Consider the following 12,202-nt stretch of genomic DNA (forward strand, 5'->3'; position numbering starts at 1 on the left):
ATCAAGTCTCGGACTACATTTTTCTTCCACCTTCTAGGACTTTAGCAAATACATCTGCCTATAGGAAATTTAACTATTAGTGGCCATAAAGACATTGAGCTTGGGATTTTCAAAGGACCCTAAGACAGTTAGGAATCGAACTTCAGCTCCTTTAGGCTCCTTTGGCAATCTCAGCCTTACATTTACATGAGAAATCTCTTACCTGTACTCATTGGTCTGAAAAAGTGCACAGGTTTATAAAGAAAACTCACTGGTAAATTTATGAATGGAATTGTATGACAAGGTTGCCTGAGACAGCAGGGGACTAGACTTGATGAACAAAGAGGTCCCTTCCAATCCTATGTTCTGTATTTTATATCCAATGGAGAATCACCCCTTTATTGCTCACTAATGATATCCTTATGCATGTCTGCAGAATTATATCCATTATAGCATTTCATGTTGGTTATTTATCATTATTGAAAGTCAGATGGAATGGAGGGAAACACTAATTTATTCAAAAGAACCTGTTTTTGTTCTGTATTTTTGAATGATAGCTGTATACTATTGTAGGTTTGTTCTGTGTGATTACTGTTTTGTACTCTGTTAATAAAACTGAGTTTGAACATTTTCATATATAAAGAAATATTGTAAATTGTGTGGTACCAGAACAATTTCAGTGAAAGAAAAAGAAGATGTGGTGGTGAGAATATAAGCCTTCAATATACAAAGACACAAGAACACACATATACTACTTACAGTGTCAGGGGAATTTGAGTGCCTACTATTTTAATAGTTCTTTGTCTAAATGTCCTCTTGAATTCCCTTCCTCTAGGGTGATCTACACCCATCCTCAGACTGAAAAGTGATCTTCTGTCAATGCATATAGAGCCTGATCCAAATCCGATCAAATACATGCAAAATCTCCCACTGACTTCAGTGGGCTTTGGATCAGGCCAGTGGCTCCTGTTTCATACTCACCAATAAAATAGAAACAATAAAACTGAAAATGGAAGTATTGATGCTTAGTCACCAATTTGATTCCAAACTCAACGGAGCAGCCTTGAATTTGAAATAGTGAATTAAAATAACAATAAAAAGAAGCATCTATCCCTCCTCAGAATATTTTAGAGTGCCTGGATTTTCCAGATGAATAATTTAACCTCAAAATTAAACAACTGGGATCCAGCTAACAATGTACGCTTTGGAATACTAATGTTATTCTTGCATAAGGGAGGTGGTGCAGTAAACAGTTTTTGTGAGTTGACATAGACATAGGCATTTTAACCTGAGAAAGTATTGCAATATATACAACTTCTTTTTCTAAAGGGGGGGAATTGAAACGAAACAAAACAAAAAAATAAATTGTACATTCCTCCCCCGTCCAAAAGGGCCAGGTTATAAAACGTTATTAAGTTTGACTAATTTTTTCAATATTCAAAATATTTTAGGGCCTGCCTATGATCTGACATTCTGTGAAGTTAGGAATACATCACTGGTACTTCTATGGAAAGCACCTGTGTACATTGGTGACAGTCCTGTTACTGGGTATTTTGTGGACTATAAGGAAGTAGATTCAGAAGAGTGGACCACTGCTAATGAAAATCAAATATCACACTGTTACTTAGAGGTAACACTTCATTTACTACAAGGTTGTTGTAGTTATTGTTGTTTCAATGAAAAAGTGACCAAGCAAGAAAACCTGGAGGTGAAAACCTGGCCCCATTGAAATGAATAAAAGTTTTACCATTGATTTCAATGGGGCTAGGATATCACCCTTGGACTTCTGCTAACAAATTCTTATTACTCAGTTATACAAATTTATGTAATTAACACAAACTTCACTCTGTCCTTTTCAAGGTCAGTGATTTACATGAGGGCAAAACCTATGTTTTCAAAGTCCGTGCAGTAAATAAAGCCGGTGTAGGCAAATCATCTGATATTTCTGAGCCAGTGCTTGTCGAGGCAAAACCAGGTATGAACTAAATTATGTTATCCCCCAAACATAAAATGTAGATATAATTTAGAAAATGGTGTAAACACTACTGTAGCAGAAATAAGTATTCCAGGAACTCAGGAGAGTTTAATGTTGGTACTGAAAAACTTGTCAGTTTTAACTGAGATAACTATATCTGCTGATATGGTTATCAAAATATTGGCAGTGTGTCCTTGTAATTTCTTTTACTTACTGAGGGAAAATACCTGGATTAATACAAATGCTGAGATTAGCTAACTGTAAATCTTATTTAGTTATTTAAAGCAACTGGAAAGTTTTTAAGCATTGCCTTTTCCGTTAAATCTAATTAGGAACAAGACATTTACAACAACCACTGTCAGTGCTATCTACTGTGGTAGGTGTTGAAAGGACATGTATTATACACAAGGGTATTAAAAAAAAATTTTAGTTACCATGTTGCTAAATAATTAATAAGGCCTCATTTTGCCACCCTTATTCACACTGAGTAGTACTCCAAAACTAGTCTCGCTGATTTCAGTGAGTCTGCTGATACAGTAAAGTATTGCCTAATTTGAGTGTGAGAGGCATAACCTGGTATGCTGATTGTTAACACTGCAAGAATTTTTAAATAATTTAGTTTGTGTTATAATTTATGTTACTAGTTTACTTTTCAAGTTTACAGTTAGTTTTTTTTCATAGCTTAGTATCACTAAGCATTTTTTAGACTTCTGTTTCCTTGTACATTATAAGAAACCCCATTCTAGGATGTTAAGCAAATCACTTCAATGCATGCTTAAAGTTAGGAATGTGCTGAAGCCCGTTTTAATGTGCTTAAGACACATTGCTGAAGAAGAATGGATTTAAGTACCTGCTTAAGTGCTTTGCTGAACTGGGGCCTTGAAGAATAAATGCTGTTTATTGACTGCTGTGTTTGTGAACTGATTCTTAATTTTCAGGAACTAAGGAAATTACTGCAGATGTGGATGAAGAAGGTAACATTTACCTAGCTTTTGATTGCCCAGAAGTTACAGAGGCATCAGATTTTACTTGGTCTAAATCCTATGAAGAGATTACTGATCTTGACAAATTTAATGTTGAAACAACTGGAGAGCAGTAAGTTCTGCAACTCTGTATAAAGGCACTAGAAGTTTGTTCTTGTAAAACTTTGCCCACTTGTGACAAAGCCACTAACTGTGTATATATATATATTTTTAATGATTTCTTTAGTTCTAAGTTGTACTTCAAAAATCCTGATAAAATGGACTTGGGAACCTATTCTGTAGCTGTTAGTGACACAGATGGCATCTCATCCAGCTTTAAAATGGATGAGAAAGGTAAGAGCACTATTATTTAAGCACTGCCTCTCTTTATTTGTGGGGCTATATTAAGAAAACCAGATGTACAAGCAAACTAGGTAATTTCATAAGAAGTTACTTATGGTTCCTGACACTAAAGCACCCATTCTATTTTGTGCAGAAGAGCAAAATAAATATGAATGAACAGGCATTCTGGGAGTGGCTGTCTATTTTCCTGGTTAGCATACAAGTGAAATTTCAGCATTGTGTACTTAAGGAAATAGTTAATTAAAAAAAAAGATAAAGGTTGTACACAATTAGTATTAATTTTCAAATTTACTGTAATGCAAGGATGCAATAAAATCTGCAAGAAAACAAAACAAAAAAACACTACCAAAAAAAATCTGGTAGTTTCAATTGCACGAGCAATTCAGTTAAGCTTCTGAAAATCCAATTAGCTGTGTGCACTATTTGGTGAACTTATGTCCCTAATTCTACAGTTAACATGCTCTGAAAAGCTGGCCCATAGTATGTGTCTTTAATAATCAACCATGTAACAGCTAATTAACCTAAATTCAAAATCCTATACACTATCCAAAGTGACTTAAATAGTTTGAAAAATACAGATACAACCTCTGGAGTTAAATGTATAGAACTAGGTTATAAGTCTAAGATGCAGAGCTGTAATGGGAAGGAAGGAGGAAGAACTATATTAGTTGAATAGCAGTGTCTTGAGATATTAGGCCAAATTCTTCTCTCAGTTACCTTGACATAAATCTGGAGTAGCTATGCTCTACTTCACTGGGGTTGCCATTATTTAGTGTGCCCATCACCATCCAAGGGAAGCTGGGAGGGTGAGGGTATTGGAGAGGTTCACTTGCTACATTTTAGCAAGGGTCACACCCATGCTCCCTCCAGTGATCTCCTGGCAGTTGTTGCGGTACTTAGAGGGTGGTGATCTGGTCACACCCTTCCCTGTCACCCTTTTATGCCATCAGCAGCTACAGACAGCTCTGGTTGTTGTCCTCCCAAATAGACGTTGTATTTTATGGCTGCCTCTTGTGTGGCTGCATCTATATACGACCCAGCATAATTTGGCCCATTAATTTTGGATTAGATCTAGACTTCTTCCTACTTTAAGGCAGGCTTTACTATTCAGGGAACCTTCCTATCTTCCTCCCAATTATATTTTTTTATTCATCTACATTCATCTTTTCCTTCAAATATTATCTGCCTACTTTCTAATAACTGATTTGTAATGCATCTTGAGATCTAACCCAAACCTCACATTTTACAGCTTTCAATTATTGTCACATAATGTATATGCTTTCTTTTAAGCATCTAAAGCTGACCCAAAGCCCATAGAATTCAACTGGAAACTTGATTTACACTCAAAATAAATTAAAGGTGGGTGGAATCAAGTATTAGAGGTGGGACATTCAATGGGACTTGTGCTCCAAGGACTTGAGCTAAGTGACTTAGCTCATGTGTACACTGCAATCAGAGGGGCAATTGCAGCTCAGGTAGATGTACTCACACCTGCATTAATCTAGCTAGCATTGAAGCCAGGATAGCACAGGCTAGGAACACAAGTACGTGCCTAGGTGGATGGAGCGTGCTTGCACTGCATTTTGTGAAACAGACTGAAAGATGATCTCATTACAATTTCAGAAGATATGAAAAAATCTAGGGATGGGATTTTCAAAAGTGCCTAAATGACTTAGGCCCATTGAATGTAACTGAATATCAGCAGGACTTGTGCTCCTAAGTCAGACACTGAAAATCCCACTCCTGGATTTTTTTTTCTTTTCCTATGAAACTGTAATGAGGTCACCTTGTAGACTTATTTATTCCATGAGAAACACACTTGAACCCTTTCAAGAGATCTTTCATACCATACATTAACTTTCCCTTCTCTGTTCGCCCAATCCTTGATTACTGCGGGACAGTAGCATCACTGTAGTGAGGCTGAGACCAATTTACTCTAAGAGCTGATTTTTCTAAGTATTCTGCAATCCACATAATTATTCAGATGTTTAAAAAATTGTTGTGCCTGTATTCAACCGCTTCATGTACTTTGCACAAACTACCCCAGAGATGCCAGATTCTACTGTCCCTTGACCCTTGTCCTAACTATTCACTCTGGAATGTCACTTGCACTTACTTATGTCCTGTAGTACACTGTAATGTATGCCAGTGGACTGCTACAGATTGCCGTGGCAAGAATAGACTGTTATGCCCCTGTACTTGTATTACCAATCTAACTCAGCACAGAAATGAGGGGTCCATGATCCTTTTGGGTGTAGATGCACCTCTTCTCCTATCATAGTGTGAACTGTGGCAACCTGCTGTAAGTAAGCTTAGATCAATCAATATAGCTGTCCCTAAAACTGTGAAGGGCAGCTGGAATCCACACAGACGAGTGAGAGAGCACAATTCTGTAGATCACAGCCCACTGCGTAATAAGTCACATTTACTGTGTCTTACTTATTATAGGGCAGTTTTTCTTACACCTACTCATTATAGGACAGTTTTTCTGAAACCTAGTTATAGTGTATCCCTAGTAGTGCTTGGCAGGATTAAGGTTTAGGGGCAGGACTGGTGTGTACCTTAACTCTGTATTTCCTGGTATTCACAGGCTTAGATCTAGGTGCACTTGATGCTCTAAAGGCATTGATGGTCAACCTTCACTCTGAGTTAATGAAGTTTTGGGGCACTGAATAGCCATTATTATTCTGTCTAGTCTTAGACAACCCCATCTGTACATACTAAAGATGTGGCTTTTAAAGGCCTTTAAAGCCTTTAAAGGCTTTGTCTAGAATATTTAATTTATCATTGTTATTATTAGTTTTAAGTTAACACATATCACTGATCCATCTGTGCATCCAGTTGTATTTTTAGTGGGCCCATCACCATAGCATCTGTGTGCCACCCTAACACATTCCTAGTCTTTTTTTTGCTGAAAGCCATGCACTGTGACCCAACCCTGGTAGTATTTCCCCCACTAAACTTAAATCCTTTCTTCCTCTGCCATGACTAACACATGGAATGATCATTTTACTTTTTGTCTGCTCTTCCCATACGTATTTTGTCTGCTCTTCCCCTTACTTATTCCACCATTGAAAATAATCTCTTAGCTATCCAGACATTTCCCAAAACTAGATCAAATCCTCTGCAACTTTTTTAAATCCTCCACTGTGTCCTAAAATCCTTGATCGTTTCCTCTTGTCTTTGTATTATCTGTAAATTTTGAAATGATGCACTTAGTTTCTTCCTCCAAGTCCCTACCAGTAATAAATATGTTAAGTAGGATTAGTCCTATTTCCCAGCTACGTGGAACCTAGCCTGGTACACAATCTTCATAAGGATTTACTGCTATTTGAACCTTTCCTACCAACCAGCTCTCAATCTAGCTGTTTTAGCAAAGAAACCTTTTGGAAATGATACGTCAGTGAGCCAGGTCAGCAGATAAAGAGGGTGTTAGATGCAGGTTAGGTGCATAATGCCTATATATCTTTAGTGTAAATCCCATAGAATGAGTTTTAGCTCCATGCTTACATTCTCATACATTTTAAATATGAAAACTTACTAACTCCATGGGCCAGAATTTTAAGTTTTTCCTGTCTTCTGAAATTTAGCTTTTGAGACCTGAATTTTCAGAGACTTTTGGAGTATTTTTCCCACAAGCCATAAGCAGATTATTTATGCATTGATGCTGATTTGTACACTGTTTTAACAGTTGCATTTTAACTCTGTCAGAATAAATTAATACCTCAAACTTTTTAACAATTTCAGAGCTTGAACGTCTGATGACACTAAGCCATGATATAAAGAACCCAAGTAAGTAGAACTTCTGAATTTAATAGACAGTTCATGAAACAATTACACATTGATGGCTGTGCTTCCCAAGGACAATGACAGTCTCATTTTTCACAGCAAAATTTGCTTGCTTATCTTTTGATTAATTTAAAACAAATTTTAGCTCTTATCTGATAGCAATCTTCATCACTCAAGAGTCCTTCGATGTTGTCCATACTGGCAGGGTGTCTATTATGCAAAATCCTCAAACACTGCGTTAAGGATGTAGTGGAGATCGTGCTCTGACTCCTAGAAAGAAGCTTTAAAATGCATAACAAGGGTACAGGAGAGTTTTGTTTTTTATTCCTCTCTTCTTGCTCACAAGGGTTCATGCATTATTGACTTTTGCTTGCTTTTATTCTTGTAGCAATTCCTCTGAAATCAGAATTAGCTTATGAGATGTTTGATAAAGGAGAGGTTCGTTTCTGGGTTCAAGCTGAGAGCTTGTCACCGAATGCCAGCTTCAGATTTGTTATTAATGATAAAGAAGTTGTAAACAGTGATGTAAGTACATGTGGAAGGCTATAGTTGCCTTTACGTCACTTTTGCATGTGAATTACTTAAATCTGCATTGTCTACCCTATTATTAATGTTGATGTATTGGTAGTGCCTGGAAGGAATGCCACTGTGCTAAGTACTATATACACAACTCATAAAGTGACAGGCCCTGCCCCCAAAGGTCTTATAATTTAAGCATATTCTGAGATATGGAAGCTAGGGATAATTGGACAAACAAGTGATGGGGAGAACAAAGTAACACTGAGATAACCATACGTGGTGTAATAAGCATCAGTCATGGTATGCCTACTGCTCAGCCGTTGCCAAATATTTTGTAGGCATCACAATACAAGTATGATTTAAGAAGGGATTTGAAGGAGGATAATGTGGTGGCTATGCAGGTTTTTATGGGGAGCTTTTCCCATGTGTTGGAATTTTTATTATTTATGCAGAGTATTATCAGAACAATAATCTGCAGGGCTGCCTTGCCACTAGAAGGGTAAGGCAGCAGCTTCCCCTACCTTTGCACTGCTGCACTAAGACCATTCACTGCAATGGACCCTGTAAAGGGATCAGGGAAGGATAAGGGTAAGGATAAGCACCATGCTCTTTCCCCTGCCCAACCCCCAACCATCAGGTCGCAGTGCAGGGCCAGCACACCGGGGGGAGCACATTGCTCACCCTCTGTACATAAAGAGCAGCATTCAGAGAGTCTGTGCCTGTCTGCCACACAATCCCCGCAGTAATCTTTCTGGGGTGGGGTGCTTTCACACTGCTCCCTCAGCATGGCTATGGCTTCAAAGTGATTAATCTGTCCCTTAGGTTGCAGAAAACATTTTTGATAAGAGAAGTTTGTCTGCATTTTTTGCAAACCCTAGAGAGCAAAGAACATTCCCCTGGATTACATATTGACAGGATTAAGAGAGAATATTTCTCTGTTAGAATAATAAATTTCTTTCCCCCTTATAGCTTTTCTTGAGAAGTAATAAACTGTAACATTGAAAACATGAATAAAAGATTACTCGCATCTATTGAAGTTTCAATATTCTGGATTTGGAACTGTTTACAGAACTGATTCATCTATTTTTAGTGTGCATCTGTTTTGAAAGAGTTGACATCATAGATAGCCTCTTGCAGTCGAGCTGTATTATTTCACCATTTTAATTAGTAATCCACAGGTGACATTTACTTGTGGAGATTGATGATATTTTTGTGGAAAGTCACATAAAAGTCTTGTATTTATGGTACCCATAAAATCATTGAACTTCATCTTGCTGCATAATGGCAACAGCTCGAAGCCTAATTATTTTCCAAAACCTGCCTAGAGACTGGACTGCAGTCAGTGAACATGTTCAATAGACCATTGTGCTGGTGAGAATGTAGTTTGATTCTGGTCATTGATGAGAATGAAATAACTTTCTTCTGGGCCCTAATTGGGAAAACTTCCTTTGGTCCCACTTCTGAAAGATGTTTGAAATGTAGTAATGTGAAAATGGAATTAACTGGCACTGTTTAGTCATTTTAATCTTGCTCCCTGTGCCCAAAAGTAAGAAATATAACAAATTCAAGAAGCAAGAAAAAGGACAAGATTGAGCCTTTGTATTTTCCCTTTTCTAATTTCCTTTCTACTGCTGGAAACACCAATTTAGTTTTCTCTCTTGGGTCTGTTTCTGTACCATTGAAATCAGTGGGCATTTTGCCATTGACTTCAATGAGTACAGGGTCTGGAATCAGAGACCAAGAGAAATGTTTTCTTGATTTAGTTGTACTGCTTGATACTTAATTTAATGCATAACATGTAGCTTCTCTTCATTTCACACACAAATCCCTCTTTTTAATCATGACCACCAACTCTTTTGTACCTTCTTTACCTACAGACTTTGATTATATATGCCAATGTCCTGTTTAATGTGGTGACTGAGCCAATTCTCCTTTATCCTGTGATATTACTTTACTATGTATGTTCAAAGAAAGAAGTCAACATCCAGATTTTATGACCACATCTCCATTGTAATTATGTGCAAATAATGTACATATTCTCCTCTCTGTATGTCATTCCATTAATAAATACTCTAGTTATCATACTGGTTCTTTCTTTACTTCTCCCTTCATTATTTTTTCCCATGACATTCATTTCATAGTTGCTTCCTTGATATTTTAAATTAAACCTTCAGATTTCAGTACCAGTAATCTATTTTTCAAAATGGCCTCTTGTCCTTAACAAGTAAAGGCCTGATCCTGCTAACTCTTCTTGACACAAGTTGTTATTGATACTAGTAGGCACATTGATTTTAGTGGAACTCTTCACATAAGTAAGGACTTTATATGGGAAATTAATCTGAACCTATCTTTCTTTTCTATTTCTGTTAGCAGCTCTTCCATCCTTTCTGTTCCTCAGGATTCTGTAATTTGTAGACCCATGCTCTCTTTCTCACTCCACGTCAAACCCACCAGTTTTTTCTCAACGGTACCTCCAAGATCGTCACCTTGACTACTGTAACCTCTTCCCATCGTGCCCGTGATCCTTGCACCTTACCTCTCTTCAATCCATCCAAAACGCTGACACAAAATCATCTCCCTCACTTGTTGCTCCAAACTTGTCCAGCTCTCTTTGGATTCCTTCATATTGTTTGGCAGTAGTTGATTCCCCTTTTGTTAATGTGCTTTCCATGCCTGTTTGTTTATTTTTTTTTGCATTTCATTTATTCTGCTATAACTTTTTTATGTTTCATATCAAATAATGTAGCTTCTTATTTTGCTTTATTTATTGCATTTATAATTTTGTTCATATTTTCAGTTTCCCTCTATTTAGTTTTAGATCTTTATTTTCTTTATTGAATGGCATATGTTCTCACTATTGTTTATATGTTTAAGACCTGTTTCTGTGAGCCACTTGATTCCACTGGAAGTTGAGAGAGCTCAGCTCTTTACCACAACATGCCATAAGTATTTCCCTTGTATGATTTGTACTTTTGAAAATGTCAGTAATGATTATTAAAAATACAGGGTCTAATACTGCTCCCATTCAGTATTGAAAGGCCACTCCATTTAACTGGACCAAGATCCGTCTCATAATGAGTGTAATGTAATAATCTAATCTGTAGTAGGGTACATCTGTACTGCAATCATGAGGTATAATAGTATCTTGAGTAGACATGTCTGAGCTCGCTTTAATCTAGCGAGCTCAGGTACTGGAACAGTGAAGCCATGGCCACATGACTGCAGTATAGACATACCCTTAATCTCATGTACACAGTTTTCTTTCCAAAATGATGCCATCTTGTTTCCTTTCCCACATCTTCTTTGCAGCCTATGGAAGAATTCACTCACTGCCTCCTCGTGGCCAGTCGTAACATAGCAGCTCTCTCCCCATCTGGTAGCCCCCTGCAGACCATTGCTTCTTCACTGCAGTGGTGTCTTTTCCTGTAACTCAACCCTCTGGCCAGGTCATGATTTAGTCTATCCCTTCCGGGGTATCAGAAAAATACTACAAAAAAAGTCCAACACTTTGTATCAGACCTTTGGCTCTGACTCTGGGCCTTGTGGTCCTCAGTGTCTTTTCTCAGGGCTCTCTGTTATCCTTGCCCCCTTCTTCATGCTAGCTTCCTTGGTGGCTGGTAGGGGAACCCAGGGCTTCTCACTGCATGGGGTTCCAGCCCAGGGACCCTACAACCAACTGCCAAGTTCTGCTCTTTGGATTGGTTATAGTAGTTCTATCTACAGTGTGAAGATATTTCTCTTAACCTCGACCTTCCAGCTGGCCTCAGTGGAACTCTACTCAGCTCCATGCTGGCTGATATCTTTGCAGTATTGAAGCCAGTAGTAGACTTAATAGTATCCACTCTGTGGGCCAACTACTCATTCACATGAAGCCAGCATGGTCCATTACACTTAGATTTATAAGTGGTGAAAAAAGAATTGTTGTTACGATTATTGAACATTCATATCATAGTAGCAGAGAGGCCCCATTGTACTGGGTACTGTACAAAAACAAATAAAGAGACAGGGCCTGCCCCAGAAAGCTTCATAGTAAGAGGTGAAGAATAGGCAATTGGGACATAAAATCAGCAAATGAATATGGTAATGACTGGTATGTTAGGGAATTATAAATAAATTGCACTACACATCGCATTGTGTAGCTATACTTACCTGCTGTAATGCTATGTAATTCCAGCACCATAGAATTAAGTGTGACTATTCAAATGGCATTATTGAGATGCTGATGGACCAATTTACAATTGAAAATGAAGGAACTTACACTGTACAAATTGAAGATGGAAATGCCAAGAACCAGTCTTCATTAGTTCTCATTGGAGATGGTAAGTTCCCTGAAACATTTGGCTCAGCCTATGAAAAATAAAGCACTTCAATTATTCTTTTGAGTTCTTCAGCAACTAACATTTTTTAATACTTTTCTACCATTAATTTAGCATTCAAGGCTGTATTGGCTGAGGCTGAGCTCCAGAGAAAGGAGTATCTCCGGAAACAAGGTAAGAGAGGAAGGGCTGGTGACTTAGGGCTGAATTTTTGCAGCTAACGGAGCACCTCTTGTGAATGATGAGTGTCCTCAACTCCCCTTGACATCAATAGGAGTTGAGAACACCATGCAGGACAT

The 12,202-nt window shown here is 37.8% G+C and overlaps 1 protein-coding gene across 1 annotated transcript in view; it reads left to right on the forward strand.

Annotated features, from left to right (window-relative positions):
- Positions 1–12,202, forward strand: part of MYOM2 (myomesin 2) — a 174,925-nt gene that overhangs the window by 135,685 nt on the left and 27,038 nt on the right. Inside the window, exons 21-28 of the mRNA XM_073336199.1 lie at positions 1,431–1,609; positions 1,840–1,954; positions 2,893–3,049; positions 3,164–3,270; positions 7,027–7,071; positions 7,457–7,593; positions 11,762–11,906; positions 12,018–12,077. Of these exons, the coding sequence (XP_073192300.1) occupies positions 1,431–1,609; positions 1,840–1,954; positions 2,893–3,049; positions 3,164–3,270; positions 7,027–7,071; positions 7,457–7,593; positions 11,762–11,906; positions 12,018–12,077 (945 nt within the window). The remainder of the gene's footprint in view (positions 1–1,430; positions 1,610–1,839; positions 1,955–2,892; positions 3,050–3,163; positions 3,271–7,026; positions 7,072–7,456; positions 7,594–11,761; positions 11,907–12,017; positions 12,078–12,202) is intronic.

Source organism: Lepidochelys kempii, chromosome 3 (genome assembly GCF_965140265.1).
Source record: "Lepidochelys kempii isolate rLepKem1 chromosome 3, rLepKem1.hap2, whole genome shotgun sequence".
Taxonomy (NCBI): domain Eukaryota; kingdom Metazoa; phylum Chordata; order Testudines; family Cheloniidae; genus Lepidochelys; species Lepidochelys kempii.